Consider the following 26,683-nt stretch of genomic DNA (forward strand, 5'->3'; position numbering starts at 1 on the left):
AGTATCCAGGTCAAGGGAAGTCATAGTCCCGCTCTATTCTGCCTAGGTCAGACCACACCCTTAGTAGTGTGTCCAGTTCCGGGCACCACAATTTAAGAAGGATATCGACAAGCTGGAACATGTGCAGATGAGGGCGACCAAGATGATCAAGGGTCTGGAACCCAAGCCTTAGGAGGAATGGTTGAGGGAGTTGTGTGTGTTTAGTCTGGAAAAGAGGAAACTGAGAGGAGATAGGATAGCTATCTTCAGTTATCTCAAGGGCTGTCACATGGTGACCAGAAAGAAGATTCCAACTAAACATCATGAAGACCTTTCTGACAGTGAAAGCTGTTTGGCAGTGGAACAGACTCTCTTGGGAGGTTGTGGACTCTCCTTCCTTAGAGGTTTTTAACAGAAGATGTTTTAGTGCTTTAGTTGAGATTCCTGCACTGTAGGGGGTTGGACTAGGTAATCATTGGGGCCCCTTCCAACTGTACCATTCTATGATTCTATACCATGCAGGTGGTTGGCACCTACAGAGAGAAGTCTTGTTATACGTCTGGTAGAAGTTGTAGGGCGGCTGCATACTTTATTATTGGGATTTGTGTGTTAAGACAGGAAACTGAGATACTGAGAAACTGAGATACTGTTTGTGTAGTGTTCCATTTTTCTTTTCCCTATGAATGTCAGTCTTTTCTTCCCTGCCTGCTCAGTATAGCTAGCAGATTGGAATGTTTTCAGATGTGGGCTTCTTTCACTCGAAAGTACACAGGGAAATGTGTGAAATGCTCAACGCTGACATTCAAAACAGAGCAATCTAGAGTAGGGATGGGGAACCTATAGCTGTCCAGACATTGTTGGACTTTATCAGCCCCAGACAGCGAGGCCAGTGATTAGGGATGATTGTAATTGTGGTCCAACAACATCCAGAGACCTGCAGTTTCCCAATCTCTTATCTTGTGGTATTGCAATTAATGTAAATCAGACAATGCTAATTTTGCAGTGTTCAGTTGTTTCGTACTACACCCACCATATAGCTGTACTGGCTGGGAATGATGGGAATTGTAGTCCAAAATATCTGGAGAACACTAGGTTGGGGAAGGATGGGTTGCTGCCTTGCATTTGAAAGTGTATTTTAAGTGTAATGAAGCATCCTTGGTCGTTTTACAACAGTTCATCACATTGTTGAGGTGATTTGTATGTTCAGTCAGTTTCTGTTTGTTCCCACATATTACTTTCTCTACAGGGCGTATGCAAAATTCAGCTATATCTGATTACAGCAGGGAGGTGATTGGGGATGTTAGCACTGAAATGCTGGCTTAATGCGGCTTATTTCTTTCTGTGCACATTTAAAAACTATTACCTCAATGTCAGCGAGACCACTTGTACTCTTTGTACATCTATAAGAGTTAGAACATCTTGTTCAAATGTGAGTGATTAAAAGTTAAGCCACGCCTTCAAATTCTTGACAGCATTCGGGAGAAACTAGCATCTTATTTCAATTTTTAATGGCTTGATTTGTGGAGTATTTTATGGAGCTACAAAATCAAGAGTGAATGGGTCCTTAATGTATCAAACAGTAATGTACACTGTGTGTCAAGGTCAGAATATTTGTCCATCTAGGCTACTTAGTAGGGTTGACTGGCAGCAGCTCTTTAGTCTCAGATAGAGGAGAGGCTTTCAGGCCACTTGCTCCCCGATTCTTTTAGCTATAGAGATGCTGGAGATGGAACCTGACCTTCTCTTTCTTTTTTGTTAAATGCATAGTATGGTAAGGCACCACTTGTTAAATTCTTATCTGTATTCATTCTGCCTTAATTTCTCAGAATGTGAGCCTGCTTTCAACTATGAACTGTTCTGTCCCCCGTCTCAGCCCCCTGGCCGCCCCACCAAATCACAGGATGCATGAGTTTGAGTAGAATACCTGTGCTCTAGGAGCAATAATTGCTGTGACTATTTTGCAGCAATATAGCAATGTGACGCAGGTGGCGCTGTGGGTTAAACCACAGAGCCTAGGACTTGCCGATCAGAAGGTTGGCGGTTCGAATCCCCGCGACGGGGTGAGCTCCCGTTGTTTGGTCCCTGCTCCTGCCCACCTAGCAGTTTGAAAGCACGTCAAAGTGCAAGTAGATAAATAGGTAATGCTCCGGCAGGAAGGTAAACGGCATTTCCGTGCACTGCTCTGGTTTGCCAGAAGCGGCTTAGTCATGCTGGCCACATGACCCAGAAGCTGTACACCGGCTCCCTCGGCCAATAAAGCGAGATGAGCGCCGCAACCCCAGAGTCGGTCACAACTGGACCTAACGGTCAGGGGTCCTCTTTACCCTTTTACCCCTTTGCAGCAATAATGAAACACGCTTTCTAGAGTACAGGTGCACCATGTTCTGCAAGTTCTAGGGTGGTATCCACACTTCCCCATAAGCTGAATAGGAGTAGCTGACATCATTTTCAAATACTGTAATGTCATTTAAATAGGGTGGACACCCCATGTTAAAGATGGTGAGTTGTCTCTAATGTTCTTACTTTTTAAAAAATAATAATAATATTTATTGAGGTTTTGAAAGATTACAAAAATAAAGAAAAAAAGAACAAAAAACAGAAGAATAAAAACAATTAAAAAAACACACAAATCAATCCTTCCATAACTTATCTTTCATTTACTTGTTTCCTTGACCTCCTCACACCTCCCTTTTTTGTATTCTAGTTCAATTAACTATTTCAGCAAATCCTTTCCATCTTTGTTTTTATCCTAATAATTTATCTTAATATAATGTGACTTTACATTCTCACCAATTAACAATCTATTTTTACTTAATCCTTTATAACATTTCTGCTAAAACCCCGTAACTTCATTCCAACATCCTTCTAACATTCCTTAATTTTACAATGTTTCTGTAAATAAACTTTAAATTTCTTCCAATCTTCTTCCACCAACTCTTCTCCCTGGTCTCGGATTCTGCCAGTCATTTCCGCCACTAATGTTCTTACTTTGAATTCATTGCCTTCAAATATGAGAAGGCAAGACTCCTTGAGGGACTTGCAATGTAGCTTTTACATACATCAATATTTAAAAATAATAATATGAAAATTCCTTTAAAATATCAGCTTGATTTTCTTATTTCTTATAGAGCAGGGCTGAAGAATTTCTGGCCCTCCAGATGTTCCTAGACTATAATTCCCATCACCCCTGACCTTGCTGGCTCGGGATGATGGGAAGTGGAGCCCAATAACATTTGGCGAGCCACAGGCTTCCATCTCTACTGTAGGTTCTCCTTAGGTGAAGTAGTGAATCCACCAAATCTCAGCTTCAGTTTCCCATGCCCCTCCCCAGTCTGCAGACCAACTTTATCAGGTTGTTGTGATGCAAGGATGCAAGTAAAGTGCTTAGAGCACTTGAAAGTGCTACATAAATGCTAATTATTACTATAACATTTTGAAACATAGCTAGGAAGTTATGCGGCTTAGGTGCCTTTACAGTTATTTATATCTTTTTTTTAAAAAAATGTTGGGTGAAAAATTGTAGTTTTCTAGATTGCTGCTATCCTCCTAACTTGAAGAGGATCAGCTTCAAATCAGTTATAAACCCGAAGGTAGGCACATATGACAACTGTCTGTTTTTCTTTTTAGGGTTCATGTAATCACAGGAGTTACTTTGTTGTATGTATCTTTTCAGAAGGCAACAGGATTTCAGAATGAATCAGGTGAGTTTAAATGCAAGACTTTCTCAAAAATATAATTGCTCAGATGTTAGCATACATATCTACACTTACTTTCTTCTGGTAAAAATAGTAACCCCAACCGAAATCCAAAATGTAAATCTTCATTATTGCAATGCTAAACGTCCTGCTCTCTCCTTCTCTCTCCCTCTTTCTGGTTGGGAAGTTGTGAAGTTCCAATATGTGAAAATTGATTTGTGTTCAGTTAACTAGATTGTAGAATAATTTCACTGGCCCCTTCTTCAAGAGCACTCTTCTCTAAGAAAGCTTTAGTTATTTTGCATGAATAATACTTATATTTAAGCCATTTTAAAAAATCAGAAACTTGAGTTCACTCTTTGTCCCTCCTCCCTTCAATCTTAGCTCCATAATTAATATAATTTACCCCCCAAAAGAGAGAGATATTAAGCAAAGATCTTTGCATGCCTTCAACATGAAACCCTGGAACTGATTAAATGGTCCTCTAGCTACGTATTTTTGCATGTTTGAGAGTGTGGTCTTTTATGCTAGCCTTCTTCAGTCTGGTGCTCTCTTGTGTTGTTGGATTCACAGGAAGACCCACACCAAAATATCTAAAATGCCCACTTTCTTTTGAGATGAGCTTATTAGTAAAAAGAGAGGGTGTCCTCGTATCACAACCACTCCCTTTTACCCAGCCCCCAGGTCATTGGTCCTTCATAGTCTGGCCCATCTCCCCTCCAGGTTGCGCTTTGGAGAAAGGGAAAATTCCAGTTGTGTCTGCACCCAAACTACAATCTTAATACCTATAGAGAATTTGGTGGCACTTTCCCTTAGAGAGAGTTTTTGTCGCTGTTTCTATTTGCGTTGTATTTGTCATGTTGAATCTTTGTGATGTTCCTATCCTTCTCACTCTGCCAATGGCATTTTGTGAACTTAAATTAATAAGCATCGTTAGCATCAGCATCATTATTAAATAAAATCATTGGAGGCTATATGTTGCACCCTTTTCCTCCTGTGCCAGAGCATGCATCTACTTTAAAAGCAAAGCCAGGGTGACGTGGGATCTGAAAAGCTATTACTTTCCCACTTCCTCTCCCATTCCGTTGCAGACAGATGCTGCTGCTGTATTGTTGTTGAAAAGGAACAAGCCTGGGTGATAGGGCACAGCTAAAATGTTGTCGCAGGATACTCAGTGTGGTAGGATTGCCACACAGGAATCCTCCTAGTAGCCATTCTGCTGTGATTTGGACTCTTTCTTCTCATAAGTTGTCCCCACCCCACGCCAGCTATGTACTCCACTAGTGGTGGTACTGGTGCAACAAAAGTTGGCAGAAGGACATTGGCAGACTTCACATGTGGATATTGACATTGGCCTACAGTCGGTGCAGTCTTTTTATATCTATGTGACCTTGATCAAACATGTTTCCTTCTCCCCCATTAAATTGAAATGGGGGGTTGACTATGATAGTAGACAGATGATGTGGATCTATTTATTTATGTGGATATTACTGGTGTATGTTTATAACCTTTCTCTCCTGCCCTTCCTCCAAGGAGAAAACAGCAATCCCCTGCACGTTTTATCTTCATAGCAACTCTGCTTTGGAGCCAGTACTGGCAGCTCCCACAAGGCAGAACTGATTTACAGGGAAGGCCATAGCTTTGCAGGTGAAAGGTCCCAGGTTCAATTCCCAGCATCTCCTAAGTAGGCATGAAAAGAACCTCTGCCTGAGATGGGGAACTGCTGCCAGTCAGTGTAGTGATAAAGGGAACTGCTGATTTTGTCAACCTGGTGCCCTCCAAATATTTTGGACTACAATAAGTTCCAGCCAGCATGGCTGCTGATCTGGTCCAAAACAATGATATCCAACAGTAGTCATGGCAAAGGCTCTATTGGATTTGAAATTGTTTTTATATGTGCAATTGTTTTAACTGTTTTTGTAATGTAAGTTGTTACTGTATTTTGAAATTGCTTTGAGATGCTTCATAGGAAGAGATTCATAAATGAAATCATCACCATCATCTGGGGTGCCCTGAGTTTTTGAAGACAATAATGAGCTAAACTGACCAATGGTGAGACTTCCAATGAAACTTTTTTTTAAAGAAAAAGGGAGGTTACATCCACCAGTAAGAGCACAAGCTGTAGAGGAGAATGATTAATAGAATTTTGGGGCCATAATTACCAACGTGAAGAGACACGGGTGGCACTGTGGTCTAAACCACTGAGCCTAGGGCTTGCCGATCGGAAGGTCGGCGGTTCGAATCCCCATGACGGTGTGAGCTCCCGTTGCTCGGTCCCAGCTCCTGCCCACCTAGCAGTTTGAAAGCATGTCAAAGTGCACGTAGATAAATAGGTACCACTCTGGTGGGAAGGTAAACGGCGTTTCTGTGTGCTGCTCTGGTTTCGCCAGAAGTGGCTTAGTCATGCTGGCCACATGACCCAGAAAAACTGTCTGTGGACAAACGTCAGCTCCCTTGGCCAGTACAGCAAGATGAGCGCCACAACCCCAGAGTCGTTTGCGACTGGACTTAACTGTCAGGGGTCCTTTACCTTTTTAAAAAATTATCAACATGATGCATAAGTTGACATCTCTGCTTGAAGGTAAAATGTCAGCTGATTACTGGGGAAAGCATGTTAAGATGACATCTAATGACCTCACCATGTTAAAGTTTATTCCCCATGTAGGGTGGTTCTTTTTACTTGAAAAAGTCTCCTTCGTGGTCACTAGTTGCTATATTGAAAGCTAAGAGTTTGAATTTGAAGTTAACATGTTGTAAAGCAGTTGGAAGGCTGCAATGCCTCTCGAATGACTGGCCATAATCTCACCTGAAAGGTCCTAGTCTGGTTATTTCAAATAAGCATGCAGCTCCTCACCCATGCAACTGTTGTATTTGTGTATAATACATACATACAACAACCCTTCTGTCAGCAAGCAAAAATCAAGGGGAGAGTTTTAAAAGTTGCAAAATACCAAACAATAAAAGCACTCACAAATTTCTCAAAATAAAAACCAACAAGGTCATGGCCTTACCTAAGGTGGGTCACAAGAGCAATGCTACATCATAGAAACATATGTTAACAATTGATAAATGGGTCCTGGAATGTTTGTTTGGGTTAAGGGTGGGTGCTGAGTCTGAAAAAGAAGGCTGCTGAGCTCAGTGATTGTGCTGAAGTCCCCCAAGGTTGTTGTCTGGCTGTCAAAATGACATCAGATTTGATGCCAGGCAAACTTTCCTGGAGAGGGTGTTCTACTTGCATCAACAACTGAGAAGACTGTTCTTGAATTCAGAAGTTGGGGTGTACTGAACAAAGGTCTTTGAATAACACATGTACCAATAGGGCAGGCTCATATGGCGGCAGTAGGATTTCAAAGGTTAGAACTAGCACTTAAAATTGGGTTCAGGGCCAGCAGCCCACATACTTGTTGAAGAAATGCCAAGATAGCTGAACTCTGCTAGTATAGAACACAGCTGCTAGGCTGATAACTAGTTTTCCTGAGCAGTCTTCAAAGGCAGGCCCACCTACTACATGTTTCATCTCCACAATCTGGAGGTTTACCATGGCCAGGCTATCTTTGTCCAGGAGGTGTCACTGTTGGTGTGCCGTTCTTAGCTGGAGGAAGCCTCTTTGTGCCTCAGTGTAGTTAATGGTCAGGGGTGATGGGGGTTGCAGTTCATTGATACCTGGCGAGCCAATGGTTACGGTTCTGTGCTCTAAGTAAATAAATATCTGCTTGCTGCAAACTTGACTAGCGGCTCTTTATTCACAGATTTATGTAGATATACCTACTTGTAGTAAAGGGCATCTTGTTTCATACCTCTAGTATTCAGAGAATAGTTGTGTGTTTCATATCCTCCTCTCTCTCGCATGCCAGTATTACATAGATCTTTTCCAGGTGAGATAAATAATTAGAAAGAACTGTTGAAATTAAATAGGTCAGGTCTTGAGCACTGCTTGGGTTGAGTGATCACTTGGAGTCGTAATTCAGCTTCTCTGAACTCTTGAGCAAAAGCCACAGGTGTAACATGCATTTCCACTTAGCTATTCTTTCTGTTAGTATACCCTTTAGTTCTCTTCTAAGAAGGAATCAACATTTTAAAATAGTTACATTTTGTGCAGATTTTTGATTTGTGGCTTGTGAACTCCGTTAAAATTACCTGCTTTTGAGTACATCTCTGTGTGAAGGATAAGGAATGTGTTTGCCAGCCAGATGTTCTTAGACTCTGACCTCCATGAGCAGGGTTCGAAATTAGCAGGGCGCCAGGTGCATTTTGCGCCTAAAGATTCTCCATTTGCAAGCACCTCAACAAGTCTGGGTGCCATTTTTTGCACCTGGCTGACACTCAAGGATTACTGAAATGTATGTGCTTTAAAGCCTCAAAGTATATGTTAAGGATAGACAATATATTAAGGAGTTTAACAATTAAGAGTAGAGTGTTTGGAACACTGATGTTTGGTACCAATATTTTGATTGTAAACACAAAATTAAACATGCATCAACAATTTCTGCTAAAAATGTGCTATTAACAATGTGCCACTTATGTGGATTGCATATTTATTCATGCTTATCAAAATAATAAAAAGTGTTGCCGACCCCCCCCCCCCCCAGCCCAAGTGGCAACTAGACATTCTGTTTTGGTGCCCACAACCCAGGTCCCAGAAACCATTTGGCTCCTAGCTTTTCTACCCCCGTTTCTAACACTGCCCATGAGCCATAGCTAGCATAACTGATGGCCAGGGATGATGAAAGTTTTAGTCCAGGCACATCTGGAGAGCCCCAGGTTGCCTACCTCTGCTCTTTGGCTCCACTGAACCCACATTTTGTAAACTGAATGTAGGCTGTTGCTGAGAATGATTCTAGCAGAATTTTTTTTTAATCTTCATGGTTATCCAAATGAGCAGGGTCCCACAAATAGTGGATTACAACCAGCCTATCTTTGTGCTTTGTGGAGGAAACATTTCAAGGTGATGAAAAAGATCCAAACTTTGCTGCTTAGAACAATCTTAAGATGGAGAGCAGGAGGGGTCAATGCACACTTATAGTGCAATCCTTGCATATTTACTCAGATGGGTTCCTCTGTGTACCAGAAGGGCTTATACCTCGATGAACGTACAAAGGATTGAAATCCAGTCATGTTAAACTGAGCTAGGTGCAAGCACATTTCAAGCAGTACTATGGGTTACTAGGGCAGAGAAAGATGGATGTCCTTGCCTTGAAAATTAAACACCAGTGGTAATTTGGATCTGCCTCTACCACTGCTCAGAACACATGGGACTCTTTGTAGGGTAGAGGGTGGGGTGAGGAACAATTATTTTGCTTTACTTTGCTTCATAAGAAAAGTTCCAGAATGAAGAATGTTGATGAGTTGAAGGCATTGGGACACTGGTGGAATTGCTGGGGTCCTGGTACAACTCCCGATGACCCCTTCCAGTGACAGCTGCATCATTCTGTTCTATACAATCATACCTCGGGTTACAGATGCTTCAGGTTGCGCGTTTTCGGGTTATGGACACGCCAAAACCCGGAAGTACCGGAACGGGTTACTTCCAGGTTTCGGCACTCGTGCATGTGCAGAAACACTGAATCGCGACCCGCTCGTGCGGAGACACGGCGCTGCGGGTTGCGAACACTGCAGGTTGCGAACGTGCCTCCCACACGGATCACAACCCGAGCGTCCACTGTATTAGCTACTGCCACTGAATAGTCATCAGGGCCTCTTGTAGGCATAACAGTAGTGTTGCCACAATGCCAAGAGCTGTCATTCTCCTCTTGGAGAGGGAGAATACCTTTGTAGCAAAGTATTTGTTTTGCATGCAGAAGGTCCCACGTTCAATGTCTGTCATCTTCAGTTTAAAGGATCAGGTAGCAGGTGGTGGGGAAGACTTTCTACCTGAGACCCTGGGGAGATACAGCCAGTCACAGTTGACAGCACTGCACTGGTATAAGGCAGCTTTCCATGTTCTGTTGCCCACAGGGGGAAGCTGTTTAGTATCTGAAGTATTAGTTGTTAAACTTATGGCATACTTGGTCTTTCTTTCTTTCTTTCTTTCTTTCTTTCTTTCTTTCTTTCTTTCTTTCTTTCATCTCTGTATTTTATAGCTATTTCTTGCTTACTGAAGTGAATTTCACCACTTGCTTCTACATAGGATGCAAATGCACCCGCCACCCTCAAGTGTAGTCCTTGTGGGATTTCTGATATACACCATGCTTGGGAGTGGTATTAAGAGACAAACTGATATTTACAGCTTAATCCTGGCCAAGCTGGGTTTTGCATATATGGTCTTCCACAGTAACGTTTGATCTGTTATTTATAAGTATTAATGTGATTTTATTAACCACAGTGAAGCTTGTTTTACTTAAACTATGAAGCCCGGGTTCATGCATTCCACCCCCCTTCTCCATCACTTCTCTGAGTTAGATAATTTCACTTCTGGACTAGATGAGCCACAGCTGCTTATGTGCAAGCCCAAGAAACTGCTTTACAGTGGTGCCCCGCTAGACGAATGCCTCGCAAGACGAAAAACCCGCAAGACGAAAGGGTTTTTCGGTTTTTGCGACGCTTCGCTAGACGATTTTCCCTATGGGCTTGCATCGCAAGACGAAAGCCCATAGGGAAATCTCGGGGACCTTTTTTTAAATGCTGGCGGTGGGGAGCAAAGCCTTCCCCCCCCTCCGGACTTCAGAAGAGGTCCAGGAAGGCCGGCGGGGGCGAAAGGCTTTGCTCCCCACCGCCAGCATTTTAAAAGCGGTCCGGGATAGCAGGGAAGCGCTTCCCGCTATCCCGGACGGCTTTTGAAGGCAGGCAGGGGGGGCAAAGACTTTTGCCCCCCCTGCCTGCCTAACCGGGGGCTTTTAAATCGCCCCGGGACTGTCCGGGGCGATTTAAAAGCCCCCGGACGGCTTTTGAAGCCTCCCCCCCCGCCCGGCTTCGGGGCATCATCCCGATGCCGGGCGGTGGGGCAGGAACGCCTCCCCCAGCCGCCCGGCTTCGGGGCATCGTCCCGATGCCGGGCGGTGGGGCAGGAACGCCTCCCCCAGCCGCCCGGCTTCGGGGCATCGTCCCGATGCCGGGCGGTGGGGCAGGAAAGCCTCCCCCAGCCGCCCGGCATCGGAACGATGTCCCGAAGCCGGGCGGCCGGGCGGGAAAGCCTCCCCCCCCCGCCCGGCTTCGGGGCATCATCCCGATGCCGGGCGGTGGGGCAGGAACGCCTCCCCCAGCCGCCCGGCTTCGGGGCATCGTCCCGATGCCGGGCGGTGGGGCAGGAAAGCCTCCCCCAGCCGCCCGGCATCGGAACGATGTCCCGAAGCCGGGCGGCCGGGCGGGAAAGCCTCCCCCCCCGCCCGGCTTCGGGGCATCGTCCCGATGCCGGGCGGTGGGGCAGGAAAGCCTCCCCCAGCCGCCCGGCATCGGGGCATCGTCCCGATGCCGGGCGGTGGGGCAGGAACGCCTCCCCCAGCCGCCCGGCTTCGGGGCATCGTCCCGATGCCGGGCGGTGGGGCAGGAAAGCCTCCCCCAGCCGCCCGGCATCGGAACGATGTCCCGAAGCCGGGCGGCCGGGCGGGAAAGCCTCCCCCCCCGCCCGGCTTCGGGGCATCATCCCGATGCCGGGCGGTGGGGCAGGAACGCCTCCCCCAGCCGCCCGGCATCGGGGCATCGTCCCGATGCCGGGCGGTGGGGCAGGAACGCCTCCCCCAGCCGCCCGGCTTCGGGGCATCGTCCCGATGCCGGGCGGTGGGGCAGGAAAGCCTCCCCCAGCCGCCCGGCATCGGAACGATGTCCCGAAGCCGGGCGGCCGGGCGGGAAAGCCTCCCCCCCCCCGCCCGGCTTCGGGGCAGGAAAGCCTCCCCCAGCCGCCCGGCATCGGGGCATCGTCCCGATGCCGGGCGGTGGGGCAGGAACACCTCCCCCAGCCGCCCGGCATCGGGGCATTGTCCCGATGCCGGGCGGTGGGGCAGGAAAGCCTCCCCCAGCCGCCCGGCATCGGAACGATGTCCCGAAGCCGGGCGGCCGGGCGGGAAAGCCTTTGGCCCCCCTGCCTGCCTTCCCAGGGGCTTTTAAATCGCCCCGGACAGCGGAGAAGTCCTCCGCTGTCCCGGGCGATTTTAAAATGCCGCCCGCCAGAAGAGGTCGGGGGAAGGCTTTTTCCATAGGAACGCATTAATTGATTTTCAATGCATTCCTATGGAAAACCGTGCATCGCAAGACGAAAAACTCGCAAGACGAAGAGACTTGCGGAACGAATTAATTTCGTCTTGCGAGGCACCACTGTATCTTATTTGTGGTTTGTCTGAAACAAGCCTGCTTCAAACAGTTTTATTTAATCAAACCATAGTTAGTATTAAGTGCAGTTTAGGGTTCAGATGTTACTCTCTTCTGTGTTTAAATGGAATGAATGCTCATTTCTCACAACCGTATTGGAAGACTTTGAGGAGAGTACATAATCCTCAGGCTTATTGAAGCTAGCTTTCATCACACCAAACTATTGTTTAGTGCAGGGTTCACCAGGCTTTTGGGGCCAGTGGGCTCATCAGGAATATTGAGAATGTTGTGAGCACCAGTCCCAAAATGACCATCAAGGGGGCATGACCTATCACAAAGTAGCTGCCATGGGGACATGTCTTAACACAAAATAGATATTTGCTGATTTATTTTATAGATGCGCATACTGTGATGCTCACACACAGCCTGTATCTTTGCTTTATTTTACTATACCTTGGTTTGTTGCTTCTGTAATAACTAGAGTAGAAGCTGAGTGAAGCATATATCTTTGACTGAAAGGAAGGTAGCTATATTTACTATTAAAATAAGTGCTCTGAAAGTAATTTCCTTCACATACCTGTGCCTAGCCTTGTAATCCGTTTTGAATAGCAGTGCTTCAGAGGAATAAGAAAAAGAATTATTCATTGGCAGTGACGCTGATCTTTAGATATACATGCTGGGTGCACAGATAATATCTGCTTAATTTGGTGGGGCATATCAGTACACAATCGGCTCCCAAAGTCAAGAGCCATCCCACAATACTTGGGGACAAAGGGGAAAAATATATTCAAATACAGGTAGAGATCCTTAGGCCAGCTGTCTGTAGTAGGCGAGGAACATGGTTTTTAGGGAAAGTTGTGATCCATCACCTAGAATAAAGCCCAGATGTAGACCATCGTAATCTGCTTTGCAGACTCCTTATAAGAAATGGCATTAAGAACCATACAACAAGCAGAACCATATTGGAGACATCCCACCTTCCTTGTTTGTTCTTGCATATTGTGTGTCTGAAAATGAAAGCTGCATTTCTGTTTAGTATGTCTAGTAGCTAGTGATAGCCCTACCCCCTCTAAGTTTAAAAAGTCACATATCCTGCTGGCCATCACAGCATCTGGTGGATCACTGAGTAGATTATGCATTGCATGAAGGATTTGCAGTGTTTCTCTTAATATCATCATTTTCAAATGTGCTTGGTGAACTAGTGTTTATGTGAAGTTGAAATGCCAGCAATTGCAACACAGCTTTGTTTATGGATTCTTGTGTTGTGCTGCCAGTTGTAACGCAGGTGGGTTGTCAGATTCTGCCATGTGTTTATCATTGGGCTGTCCCCTTCCTATTTTTGTTTTGTTTTGTTTTCTTCATAGAACTCAACGGAGCCTTCAGTATCAGTTGAGACTTTGGCCGACGTACCTGAGCACGTGCTTAAAGGACTTCCTGAGGAAGTGAGACTTCTCCCATCTGCTGTTGACAAGACACGGCTTGGTAAATAAATCTAGAAACAAGCTGCGGGCAGAGAGGCTGCTTGAACTGAAGACTGTTTAACCTGGGGAGTGTGGGGTGGAATCCTTCTCAGGATTTGCTACGACAGGGTGACTACATGATGCACCCTCAGCCCATGGTTTGAAATGTGGTATCCAATTTAGTGTCATATGTTGTCTCCTGCACTCTAAAGTCAACAGCACTACCTGGCTTGAGGTGAACTTAGATCAGCAGCACAACTGGCAAATGGCAGCCCAAAACTGAATGTTTTGTTTTGAGGTTTGGACAAAGGCTTTCCAAGTTATTAAGCCCAGTTGGTGTACGGACATTACTCACACCTCTAAAACCCTGATACTTAACCTTGGCAACCAAACAGTTTGCAGTCCTTGGGGTGGCAAGTTGAAGTGTAGAAGAGGCGTCCCTAAATGAGTAGACTTTACACATATTGCTATCATTGAAATTGCCCCCATGGATACAATAGCAAGCTGCCTACAAAGAGATACATCTGGGTCCCATGAGAGCAGGTTTTGTCTCTTAAGGTCATCCAGGAAACGTGGGTGCATTCAGGATTGTTTCCCAGGGATGGTGGAGATGTAAAGTAGAACACCGAAAGGTGGGACAGGCTGGTTTCTCCCCACCTCCCACCCCAAAAAAGTGTGCATGTCTATTTTGCCTTATATCTCAGGTTCTACCAACCTTTCATTTAAAATTGAACACTGGAGATTACCCCTTCAGAGCCTTGATCCAGGTCCCCTCCCCCAGCAGATTATATCCATTTTTACTGCCCGCCTCCCAGTTCCCAGCCCCAGATTATGTAGTCATCAGCATCCTGGCATTTTACTGCTTTTTCTGTTTCATGTGTTTTGCTATTAGTTGCATTAGTTTATGATATGCTTGTTCCCCCTCCCCTCTTTTTGGATTCTCTGCCCCCTCCTTTATTTAGCCAGGCAAAGTTACAGTGTATTTATGGAATCACTTTGTTGTCGTTAAGCAGTGTTGCATGGTTTTGAAGTATGCAATACTGCCAAAGAGTCTGATTGTGGTTCCTCATTTGATCTTCAGGTGTCTGGGCAACAAAGCCAATTTTCAGAGGCAGAAAGTTTGGTCCGTTTGCTGGTGACAAGAAGAAACGATCTCAGGTTAAAAGCAATGTGTACATGTGGGAGGTAAGCAGTGACTGATGAGCAATTCCTTTTTTATATAAAATGATTTGAAAGTTCTATAATCCTTTTTAAAAAGTAGCTCATGGTGGCTGACGACATCACTATCAAACAATAAAGCATGTAAAATAAACTGTAGATAGTTTTTCTCCTGGTTGTAAGGATCACCAAAAGCAAAACAGAAATGTAATTAGATTTTAAATTTAGCTTAACTCTCTTGCTATGGTAGCTGTCATTTTTAGACCAAGCCATGGTTTGTCTGCTTTTTAGTTTCTGAGAGGTAGGGGTAAGAAACTATTAAGAGGGACACGATAAATACTTATAAAATCATGAATGATGTATAGAGCAAGTCCTGCCTGGGGACCAGGTGTGACCCTGTTTCCCCCCAGAAGACTCCTTCGGCCATTCCTTGCTGGTCCTGCTCCACATCCTCAAGTGCTGAAATGTGCCAGGAAGGCAAGGATTCTCTTGTAAATTCTCAATAAATACTGTGCAGGACAGTGTCTGCAAAAGTTGTCCTTATTGCTTATCCTGCTTCACTATGCATCCAGCCTTAATCTAATGCAGATGCAGTAGTTAAGACAGATTCCAACGTGAATGATCTTGTTGCTGCACATCCCTTTCTCCGCCACCACCACCAGTGAGTAGCAAAAAATAGGCCTAAAGCCCAAACTTCCCACTCCATAGAGCAACTTCCTGTCAGCACAGCCATGTGAGTAGGTGGTCTTCAGTCTCCCAGGGATCATCCAGTGGTGCTCCATATGGACCCAGTCATATAAAACGCCCACATTTTGAAACTGAGACGATGGGTGCATGCTCTCGTGATTAATGAGTACTTTTGTTTCTTTCCTCCTCTCTGTCTCCATGCACACATACGTTCAACCTCACAAGGTCTATTACCCAAACTTGGGATGGATGTGTGTTGATGCCACAGATCCAGAGAAGGGGAACTGGCTGCGCTATGTGAACTGGGCTCGCTCAGGAAAGGAGCAGAACCTATTCCCTTTGGAGATCAACAGGACCATCTACTACAAAACTTTAAAGGTAGCAGTGCCTCTGCTTATATTAGTTGCCTTTGTACAAAGTTCAATACCCTGTCTTCCCATTGCTGTTGTGCAAAAGTGCAACCTGCTACTACAGGAGATGCAACATAGCTTCGTGGCGGAGTACCCGATTGGCAGCCAGAAGCTCTCAAGTTCAGTTCAGTAAAAAGCATAGCCTTAGCTCTTTGAGGGTGGGGAGCTGTGCTAGGCTAGATGGGCCAGAAGTATGACTTTTTAAAAAGCTGTTCAGCTCTTTCTCAGTGACTTTTGGGGGTCTCCCATACATCTCTTTGCAAGATACTGTCGTTCAGTGGTAAGATTGCTTGTTTTGCATATATGTTTTTTTTAAAGTTGTGGTCCATCCTTATTGTTTCAAATGCATTTGAAAGGGTGGGGTATAGGTTTTCCAAATAAACTGAATAAGGGCCACGTTAGAAATAGATTGGTGACCACAGTTAAATGTTCCATTTGAGGGATATGTGCAATTGCAGTAAATTGCGTCTCATGTTTTATGACATAGGGTTGTATCCAGTGGTTAGTCCTACTCAGATTAAACCCATTAAAATTAATGGGCACGAGTAACTTAGGTCTATTGGTTTCAGTGGGTCTGTTCTTAGTGGGATACAGCCCATAAATCCCTAGTTGGCTGCTTGACCCATCGTTTTGCTTCGTGACATGCAGTCCTTGACCCTTCTGGAGGGAACCTTAACATTGATGTCAAACAGTCCTTTCTACTGCCAGGTTCTCAACTCTGTATGTAATGGGGGGAAAGACCCTGTGGCCTTTTCTGACACAGCTCTGACATGCTAGCCATCTTGAAGGCATGCTTTTCCCCCTTTAATGAAGTGTTGCTCCAGTTAAATAGCTGTGTATTCTTGTTTCCTCTTCCACTCCTCTTTCCTTTAGGTGCCCTATCTTTTCTTCTGGTTTGTAAGTCGTAAGCCAAGAATTGTCTCTTTTTTAAAAAATAAATAAATGGTAAAAGGACCCCGACAGTTAAGTCCAGTGGCGAACAACTCTGGGGTTTCGGCGCTCATCTCGCTTTATTGGCTGAGGGAGCTAATGTTTGTTCGCAGACAGTTTTTCCAGGTCATGTGGCCAGCATGACTAAGACACTTACGGCGAAACCAGAGCAGCGCACAGAAATGCCGTTTACCTTCCCGTCGGAGTGGTACCTATTTATCTACTTGCACTTTGACATGCTTTCAAACTGCTAGGTGGGCAGGAGCTGGAACCGAATAACGGGAGCTCAATCCATCGCAGGATTGGAACCACCGACCTTCCAATCAGAAGCCCTAGGCTCAGTGGTTTAGACCACAGTGCCACCCGCATCCCTTAAAAAAAATGGTATAGTTCCTAGTGAAAAGTAAAGGACACCTGGACGGTTAAATCCAGTCAAACTTGACTATGGGGTGTGGCTCTCACTTCAGGCCAAGGGATCTGGCATTTGTCCACAGCCAGTTTTCCGGGTCATGCAGCCAGCATGACTAAACCTCTTTTGGCTCAACAGGACACCCTGACAAGTGCCTTGGTTATGTTCCGTTGGTCGCAGGTCATTTGCCAGAAAACCTTTTCTCCATTGTTTCCAATAAACATTACTGTACGTTTGACACTTGGCCATGAAACATTTGCTCTTTATGTATATTGCTGGTGATGCGGGGTAGGGGTGGAATTGGTGCATGCTTTTCGAGACAACACTTATCCAAGTTACAGATAAATTCTTGAGGTTGCAAAACTGTTACATTGATCATAACTTTTTAAGGTGCATTAACAAGAAAACATTGTTACAAGAAAACAAGAAAACTACCAGTGACATCCTTGGTTATTTTTGTAATCACATTCAGAAACAAACAGTTTAATCTTAATAATATTAGCCAAAACACCAGATATTATGAGAAGAAGGTTACAAATGTTGCATTGGTGACTTCAGAATTACCTGATACTGTTTCTTCTTCTGTGTTGTTTTATTTGGCTCATTTTGCTGTTGATATTTTGTGATGGTGGTGTTTAATGTTGCTGTTTATCATAGTTGACTTTAAAAAATATTATAAGGTACCTTGGATATTTTTAATTCTATGTCACTGCACACTTGTGTAGATAATAGCATTACTTGTAGAGTGCGTTTTCCTTTCTCGGTCAGTTCTAAATTTATACTAACCTTCTGCTATAGTCAAAATCTGAACAAAACTTACCTATGTGTGTCAAATTGTAGACTTCTGTGATCTAATCAAATTGTTAATCAATGATAATTAGCCAAACCCATTTTAATGCTTATATGTTTTCCCCAGCAGAGTTATGTATCTTCAGCCTTTTATGTTTTGCTATCTTGCCTATGTAATTAGAATGAGGTTTTTATTAATCCTTGAATATGTCACCTCATCACAATTTCAGAGCACCTAGATCCAGGAATTATTAGGAAACTGTAACAAAATTACCGTATTTTTCACTCGATAAGACACACTTTTTCCCTCCTAAAAAGTAAGGGGGAATGTGTGTGCGTCTTATGGAGCGAATGCAGGCTGTGCAGCTATCCCAGAAGCCAGAACAACCAGAGGTATCACTGCTTTTGCTGTGCAGAGATCCCTCTTGCTGTTCTGGCTTCTGGGATTCAGAATATATTTTTTTTCTTGTTTTCCTCCTCCAAAAACTAGGTGCATCTTATGGTCTGGTGTTTCTTATAGAGCGAAAAATAGAGTAAATTATTTCCACTACCTGTTTATTCTTGGAGGGGAGGAGACTTATGGCACTCAGCCTTTTGAGTGTCAGCTGTCAGTTTTTTCAACAGACATGTGATTTGAGATCCTTTATATAGGTGGAAAGCCACCACTAACTTTCCAAGGAAGCAGTGCCAGGAACAACCTGCTGAATACCATTGAGAGCCCCTGGTAGCACGGCTCTGTTAATTGTGCTAAAAATCTGATTTTTTAAAATTATTTTTTTGGTGAACCTCTTTGAGAATCATAACGGTTGAAAAGTGTTCTGAAAATATGGTAAAATTGTGGGGTTTTTAAGAATTGTGTTTTGATTCAATAAAAGGATTAGTTTTGATCCAATATAAGATGAGTCCTGCTGGATTAGACCAAAGATCCGTGTAGTCCAGCCTCCTGTTCTCACAGTGGCCCACCAGATGCCTGTGGGAAACCCATAAGCAGGACACAAGCACAAGAGTTTTCTCCCCTCCTGTGATTTCCAGCAACTGGTATCCTTCTCCCTCTTTTTCTCCCTGCATATCCTTGAATTCCCCCTGGATCGCTCTTACAAAACTGGTGTTAGATTGGCTACACTCCAGTCCACAGGTATGGATATTGATCTAAGGGACAAGTTGAATATTTTTCCAGAAGTTCAGCAACTTTACATTTGAGTGTTTTGAAAAAAACCCTCTAGTGGATGCTGTCTTGGGCCCAGTGATTCATCTTGCACTTAGGCTGAAATCCTATGTGTGCGTTCCCAGGATTAAGACCCGTTGAAGACAATGTGATTTACCTCCTAGTAAACATGCTTAGCATTGCACTGTTTAAAGTATTTTAGCTACCTTTTTACAGCTATATTGTTGCAAAACGACATACAGACAAAGGTACAGTATAGTGGAAAAAAATAATTGCATCAGAACAACTGTGTGCAAATTCATATGAGAAGCTCCTCTGGACTAGCTGTTCATGCTATCGGTTAAAAGCAGCCTTGACTTCTATTACAGTATCTATGGAGGATGGGGAGCATCAGAATATGTCAGCATGACCCAGAATGTTTGTGTACGTGCCTGGTCATGAAATTACTCAGGAGACTTTGGGCAATGTTGTTAACTTTCAGTAAAGAACTGTATGATAGTGAATGTAAAACAGTTGATACTCTTATCAGGTCAGAGTGTTTTCTGTTCTGCAGTTCTCTTACATAAGCTAAAACTGGTGGGGAGAGTATTGCTTCATTCTTGTCCTGCTTGTGGTTTTCTGATGGGCATCTTGTTGGTCACTGAGAACAGGAAGCTGGAGTAAATGGGCACCCTTCAGTCTGAACCAGCAGAACTCTTACTATGTTTGTAAAAGTATGTATTCCTTGTTGCATAGTCTCCTGCACCAGGTTTCAGAGTGGGGGCTACAGAAATCAAAGTTCAGTGCTCAAGTTTTTTTATATATATTTTTAAAGTCACAGAGCTTTCAGCTTTTATATATGATGGGTTGTGCCAACTAGGTTTTCCTCAGAGTAGATACATTGAAATCAGTGGCCAGCACCATTCATTTCAGTGATTCTATTCTGAGTAGTACTAGTATCCAATACAACCCAATATATACAATTTCCATACAGTGGTACCTCGGGTTACAGATGCTTCAGGTTACAGATTCCGCTAACCCAGAAATAGTACCTCGGGTTAAGAACTTTACTTCAGGATGAGAACAGAAATTGCGTGGCGGCAGTGGAAGGCCCCATTAGCTAAAGTGGTACCTCAGGTTAAGAACGGACCTCCAGAACGAATTAAGTTCTTAACCAGAGGTATCACTGTACAGGGTAAGGAATCAGAGGTAAATGTACTTGGGTATTACATCACATCATTACTGGCTGGAAAAGGTTCTTGTATCTGTAGGAGGGAAATTACAACATGTGTTCACTTATATGTTAAGAGGCACTTTAGTAAGAGCTTTTCTACACTTTCATGAGGTTGGGCTGCGTGATCTTTTGTGGTCCCTTGCATTCTTTGATTCTGCAATCTACTTTTATATCCCCACCTGAATGTTTATTAAAAGGCTAGCGGATATGAATAAAATGCATGTTATTATCAGTGTATAATGATATTATCAGTACAGTCAGTTAACTGGTCTCAAAAGCAAAGACAGTCAAGGTGGGCAGTAAAACTGATATGGCAGTCTTCATTTGCTTTAGTGCAGGGAACTGTAGTCTCAAATTTCTGGAGGGCACCAAGTTGTTAAAGGCTGATTTAGGTCTGGTAAGCTAGATACACAAATGTTCTGACAGCTACCTCCAATTGCAGGCGGGGGGGGGGGGAATCTTGGGCTTCAAGGCCTACTTGCTGGGTGACCTTGGACCTGTTACTATGTCTCAGCCTAATTTACTGCAAATAATTGTTGTGAGGCTAATCCAAGCAGGGGGAAGAAGCCAAATAAAGGCATTGCAAAATAGTTTTTATACCCCTCTGTAAAAGCTGGTCTTTGAGATCTGTGAGTGGGTGTGTGTCTATTTTCTGCCCTGCCAGTAGCATGAGAGAGAGAGCCTCGTTCCTTTGCATTCTTTGGCGTTTGGCCTGCTGGGTTGATCAATTTTACTGAACTGACCCTGTGTTTAATTGGGTACTTTTATCTGCTGGGCTTTTTCCTGCACTGTATATTTTGATCTTATTATATTGCTGTGGCAGGGAGGGTGCTGTTGTAGAAGGGAAATAAATTATCTCTAATACATGAATGAAGTCTTAAGAGGTTGGGGGAGTGGAATTGATGTGTAAAGAGATGCCAAGGTCATAGATAATTGTTGGGACTCTTGTTTATGAATCTACCTGAAATTTAAGATCTAAGTCAGAGGGAGGGAAGAACTGGAGGGAGGGACATTTTAGTGGTGGTGTCCCTTAGAGGAATGTCCTTTCGCCAATAGATGAGGGGGCTTATTCTGTTGCTTAAGAGAAGACCATTCTGTTGCCGAAGTTTTTAGAATCGTCATCATATTTGTTTTAAATCCCTTCTATGTGTGTTGATCATTACGCTTGAGCTGCTTGCTTGTAACAGCAGAAAATATGGGAGGTCAGATGCGAACATCCTAGAGATGTTTAAAATAAAATGTGAAAGATTCTGTTTCCTTTCAAATGCATTATTCATTTTTCCTCCTCGCCTTTTTGAGAAAAACCTGTTGAAATGAGCCGATGCCATTTGGAGAGGTGTGGGTTTTCTTGCGCTTTTTTTTTTTTTTGCTTGCTTGCTTCTCTCCCAGTCTGCCATAAAGCAAGCTGGAGTTTCAGTGCAATGTGCAAGTCATGCTAATGTGCTGGATAAATGCAATCCTCCTTCCAGCAGAGGGGTGTGGTGCAACTGGCTCGCTCTTTCTTTCTCTCTCTCTCTCTCCTCTCTTCTGTTCCTTCCCTTGTGACGCTGCGCTTGCACAAGCCACCAAGGGTTAAAGAGTCCTTCCTGTTTGGCCAGGCAGGCAGTTAGGAAATCTGTTCTTAGTGCAGAGTACAGCTGTTTGTGATCCGCACAGCAAGCTCCACGCCCTCTGGCCCTGAGCCTGCTTCTCTCTCTGTCTCTCTCTCTCTCTCCCTCCCCCCCTCTTTTTTTTTTTTTTATTAACAACCTTCCTCTTGATTGGTGTCCTGCTTGTCTCTTCTTATTCCTCCAGCCAATTGAGCCAGGCGAGGAGCTCCTGGTGTGGTACAATGGGGAAGACAACCCAGAGATAGCAGCTGCTATCGAAGAGGAGAGAGCCAGCAATCGCAGCAAGAGGAACTCTCCGAAAACCAAGAAAGGTAAGAAGTTTCACCTCCCTCTCTCTCCCATCTCTCCCGTTCTCTCCGTGAAGGAAAAATCCAAGGTGGAATGCGTGGCAAGAAGTGGCATGAAAAAAGGCAAACTTTTTTTCTTCTTCTCTTCCTTCCTTACCCCCCTCCCCCAGTTCCTGCTTGTAGGATTAAGAAACGCTCCTAATACTTTCTCACTGAAGGGAGTGTCATACCAGCAAGTATGTCTGTGTGACCTTTCCCCCCCCCCCCCCAAGCTCTGGTGCTTGCCTCCTCAATTTAAACAGCTTCCAGTTAAAGTTGTGTGTGTGTGTGTATACATACTCTGCCCTCTACCCCCCTTTCATTCGATCAAAGAGTAGAACGGTCACATCAATTTCCTTGGGGGGGGGGATTTGACAGTTCTTTCTCTGCTGTGTCCGTCCTTTTCAAACCAGAAGTTAGTTAAAAATTGAGGGAGAAAAATATCCTGCTGGCAAGCTGAGTTTTTAAGGTTTTCATGTTTTTGCTTTATCAGACGTGTTGGGAAAACGATATGGTTCTCTTTTTTTAACACCGTGGAAGTATTTTTAGTTGCCTTTGTTGTTTATTGCACTTTGTGCCAGCAGATGGATTCCGCAAATGATTTCAAAAGATTTAAAAAGCACTGCATTTTTTATTTTATTTTTGGAGGTCTGCAAACATTTTATATTGCCTCCCGATAGTCTTAACTGTCATGAGTTTAGGTAGCAAATGACATTTTGGTGCATGGAGAATTTCAAGTATTGAATTCAGACAGGTTGCATTTAGGGTTTTATTTCAGAGTGGTGTTGAAATTTGGGCGATGACTCATCAAGACACGGCATTTGCATTTATTCCTTCATTATGCCTTTACTGTTTGCAGCACTGCACTAAAGAAAACTAGGCCTGTAGTTTGTGTTTTTTAATTTTAAATTTCTTATTGCGGGTGGGGCTGCTTTTGAAATTAATGGGAAGGAAAAGATCAGTCTATATTCAGAGAGGGAAACGAAAAACAAGGCCTCTATGTGTACATATTAAGGACATGTTTCAATTTGTAATGAATCAAACAAGTTATTCTGATAGAAACACTAACAAGACAGGTGAGAAGGAAGAAACTCATTTGGTTTTGGGATTGTAAGCAAATAAAATACTTCAGCATCATTGTGAATGAAAAATACATTGTTGTTGTTTTTTTTAATTTAAATGTGGTCTTAGATAGTGGCTAAAATATAGGTTTTCCTATTGTACCGCCAAACTTCTGTGATAAGATGTAGGTGCCTTTGAGTTATAACTTCTGCACATTTCTGATGGAAGAAACAGAATATTTCTTAATATACTGTCCAGAGTAATTGAGGTTGTATTAAATTAAGTTTTATTTAGAGTAGACCTATTGAAATTAATGAACCTAAGATACTCATGTCCATTAGCTTAAGAGGGTATGACTCTTGAGAAGGACTAACATAATGTTTATTTATTTTTTTACTCCAGAAAATGTGCTTCTAGGCTTTATATATGTATCCAGTCCTAACAAGAAAGCTGCTGCTGCTTTTAATATTAGTAGTAATTAGTATTAGTAGTGGATCCACATTCCAGGAGCGATAATGTTACAGAGTGAGTTGGTGCCTTTATCTACTTCACACTAGTTTGGGGGGAAGAGCAGGGTGAAGCCAGCCCACTTGGCCACTGATTCATAGAAGGATCAAGGATCAGATGTTCAAGGATCAAGGAGTCCACATGTTCTGGACTCCAGCTCCCATCGTCCCTTGTCATTAGCAATGTTGTCCAAATCTGATAGGAGTTGGCGTCTACAATATCCTCAGTCTAAAAACAAAAACGGAGGATGTCATCTTATGTTCACTAACTTTGAAACAATGCCATTGATCAGGTGAGCAAATCCCATGTTGGGAATGGCACCAGCCTTATTAGTTGTGAAGTTGCTGGAGCTAATCCAAAGGAAACATAAGAAAAGCCCTGCTTGGATCAGGCAAGAGGTCCAGCATCCTGTTTTCCCAGTGGCCAGTCAGGTGCCTAAATGGGAAACCCACAAGCAGGTCCTGAGTGCAACAGCCCGTTCTACACTTGGTAGTCACAACAGCCGGTATTGAGAGGCATAATGCCTCCAACAGGGAAGGTAGAATATAGTCATCGTGGCTAGTAGACATTGATAGCCTCGTCCTCCAAAGCTTACATAAGACTGTTCCAGGAGATGGGAAGTGCCAAATGGTCAGGTTCTCTCAACTAATAAAGGAGGGCCTTGCTGTTTGCACTTTGCCTCTGCCCATGCAACCCAGTGGAAGGGGCCATTTTGTGGGGAAGGAGGTACCAAATGGCAGTTAGTCCCAGCTGAGTTGATTCAGCCAGCTTGAATGTCAAAAACTTGAGGGCTGCAATGCTTGGGATCAAAAGTTCAAAACAGTCCCCACTGAGGCCCCTGCCACTGCAGTGCTACAGTACTAGTCCTACTTAGAGTAGACCCACTGAAATAACTAGATGTGACTTACTGCCTCCAACTATGGAGGCAGAGCGTAGCCGTCATGACTGGCAGCCATCTATAGCCTTCCTCTCCATGAATTAGTCTAATCTTTCAAAGCCATCATAAGTTGATAGCCATCACAAGTTCCATAGTTTGCTATGCATGAAGAATTGCTTCTTTTCTGCCCCAAATCTTCCAATGTTCAGCTTCAATGGATGTCCATAGGTTACGAGAGCAGGAGCAAAACGTTTTGCTATGCACTTTGTTATGCGATGCATAATTTTATAATCATCTGTTATGTCACCTCTTACTCTCATTTTCTCTAAATTAAAAAGTCCCAGACACTGCAAACTTTCTTAGAAGTGTGTGTTGGGGGAAGAATCTGGGAATAATTATTCATTATTGGGGGGGGGGTCCCTTTTGCCACCCCCAACCCTTGCAGACACATCAACCAATATTGGGCTTATAGGACAATAAGTCGGGTGACTTCCCTCTCTACTTTTATTTTGTCTTTACAAAACTGCCGTGTTTTGTCGTTTGTTGTTGTTCTGGTTATTTTAAAAAAGAATGCTTTTGAAAACTAGGAATGGCTGCATGTGCAGAATCAATTTGGTTGCTGTTTTGAAGCCTGGGTCTCCAACTGGAATTCAGCTGGAGTTGGGAGCAAAGGAATGACCATATCTGACTGAATCCACTTAACCTTGGAAAATACATCGGCAGTTTGTTTCCCCATTCTTTCCCAGAGTAACTAAATTAGAAACAACTCCTTCAGAAGCTGCTCTGTGTCTCTCTGTCCTGTGTATAATTTCTGTTGCTGATGCAGCTATTAGGAAGTTGGGAAGCTGCCTTGTGCAGAGTCAGACAATTGGTTCAGCATTATCTTCACCGACCTGCAGCGGCTCTTTGGGATTTCACACAGCAGCTCTTTGAGATTTCTTTCCCAGCTCTATCTAGAGATGCCTGGGATTTGACCTGGGACCTCCTGACTGGAAATTAGATGCTCTACCACACAGCTATGGTTCTTCTCCTAAAAACAAAGCAAGACTGGTATTGTCCACACTGACTGGCAGCAGCTCTCCAGGGTTTCAAGCAGGGCATGTAACCTGGGAGCTTCAGCATGCAAAGCAAGAGGAATGGTCCTTTCCCAAATTTGCAAGCTGTTTCTCTTTTTAAATTCAAGGTCGACACTTAAGCATACCTGGGCTCCTTTGGGAGGATGGGCAGGATATGAAATAAAATAAAATCGCCCATGAGAAGAGCCCTGCTGGATCAGGCATCCTCTTCTCACACTTTCTAACCAGTTGGCCATGGGAAGCCTGTAAGTAGGTCCTAAATGCAGCAGCGGTCCCTCCATTTGTGATTCCCAGCAACTGGTATTTAGAGGCATAGCACTTCCAACAGAGGAGGGAGAAAATAGTCATAGCCTAATGAGACAGATAAAGTTGACATGTATTTTAATCTGTAATTTTAATTTATAACGTATATTTGTAACTGTTGGTTTTATTCATTTATTCATTTTTTAAACTTGTTTTCAACTTGTATATTGATTATATAATCTTCTGTAAACATTAGAACGTCTATTTACAACTACAAATTGGCCTAGTAGCCATTCTACGTCTACAGAGGCAGTGATGGCCACCAACTGGGATGGATTTGGATTGGATGAATTTATGGAGGAGTTACCAGTGGCTACTAGCCATGATGGCTGTGCTCTGCCTTCCCAGTTGGAAGAAATATCGCTTCTGAATGCCAGTTATTGAAACGCCAGGAGTGGGAGGGTTGCTCTTGTGCTTGAGTTGTGCTTGCAGGCTTCCCATAGGCCTCTGGTTCGCCACTGTGAGAATAGGTTGCCAGCTTGGCTGGGCCATTGGCCTGATCCAGCAGGCCTGTCTTACATTCTTAGTATTGAGAGGCATACTGCCTCACAGTGAAGGTAATACAGAGCACAGCAGCACCTTCTGATGAAAATTCCCATGCCCTTGAATGTATACGTAGCAATAAACCTCTGCCCATTACTACAGATAATAATAATAATACATGTGCATAAAAATCCCAAGTAGTAGCCCCATGTGTGAAGCATGGTGCAAGTGTTATCTCAGACATCCAATACACACACAGCAGCAGATGCTTGTTTTTAAATACAGTGAGCATGTATACTGTTT

At 43.9% G+C, this 26,683-nt stretch overlaps 1 protein-coding gene and 1 long non-coding RNA gene across 2 annotated transcripts in view; one reads left to right on the forward strand and one right to left on the reverse strand.

Moving 5' to 3' along the window:
- The window catches only part of PRDM2 (PR/SET domain 2), a 49,762-nt gene that overhangs the window by 2,996 nt on the left and 20,083 nt on the right, over positions 1–26,683 (forward strand). Inside the window, exons 2-6 of the mRNA XM_081923404.1 lie at positions 3,607–3,680; positions 13,280–13,397; positions 14,457–14,560; positions 15,446–15,598; positions 21,931–22,057. Coding sequence (XP_081779530.1) covers positions 3,639–3,680; positions 13,280–13,397; positions 14,457–14,560; positions 15,446–15,598; positions 21,931–22,057 — 544 coding nt within the window. The 5' untranslated portion in view covers positions 3,607–3,638. The remainder of the gene's footprint in view (positions 1–3,606; positions 3,681–13,279; positions 13,398–14,456; positions 14,561–15,445; positions 15,599–21,930; positions 22,058–26,683) is intronic.
- LOC309377043 overlaps positions 16,943–26,683 on the reverse strand; it is a 266,713-nt gene continuing 256,972 nt past the window's right edge. The window contains exons 2-3 of the long non-coding RNA XR_014171401.1: positions 18,307–20,022; positions 16,943–18,043 (exon numbers count right to left, since the gene is read on the reverse strand). This is a non-coding gene — a long non-coding RNA (uncharacterized lncRNA). The remainder of the gene's footprint in view (positions 18,044–18,306; positions 20,023–26,683) is intronic.

Source organism: Podarcis melisellensis, assembly GCF_964234715.1.
Source record: "Podarcis melisellensis genome assembly, chromosome: 8".
Taxonomy (NCBI): domain Eukaryota; kingdom Metazoa; phylum Chordata; class Lepidosauria; order Squamata; family Lacertidae; genus Podarcis; species Podarcis melisellensis.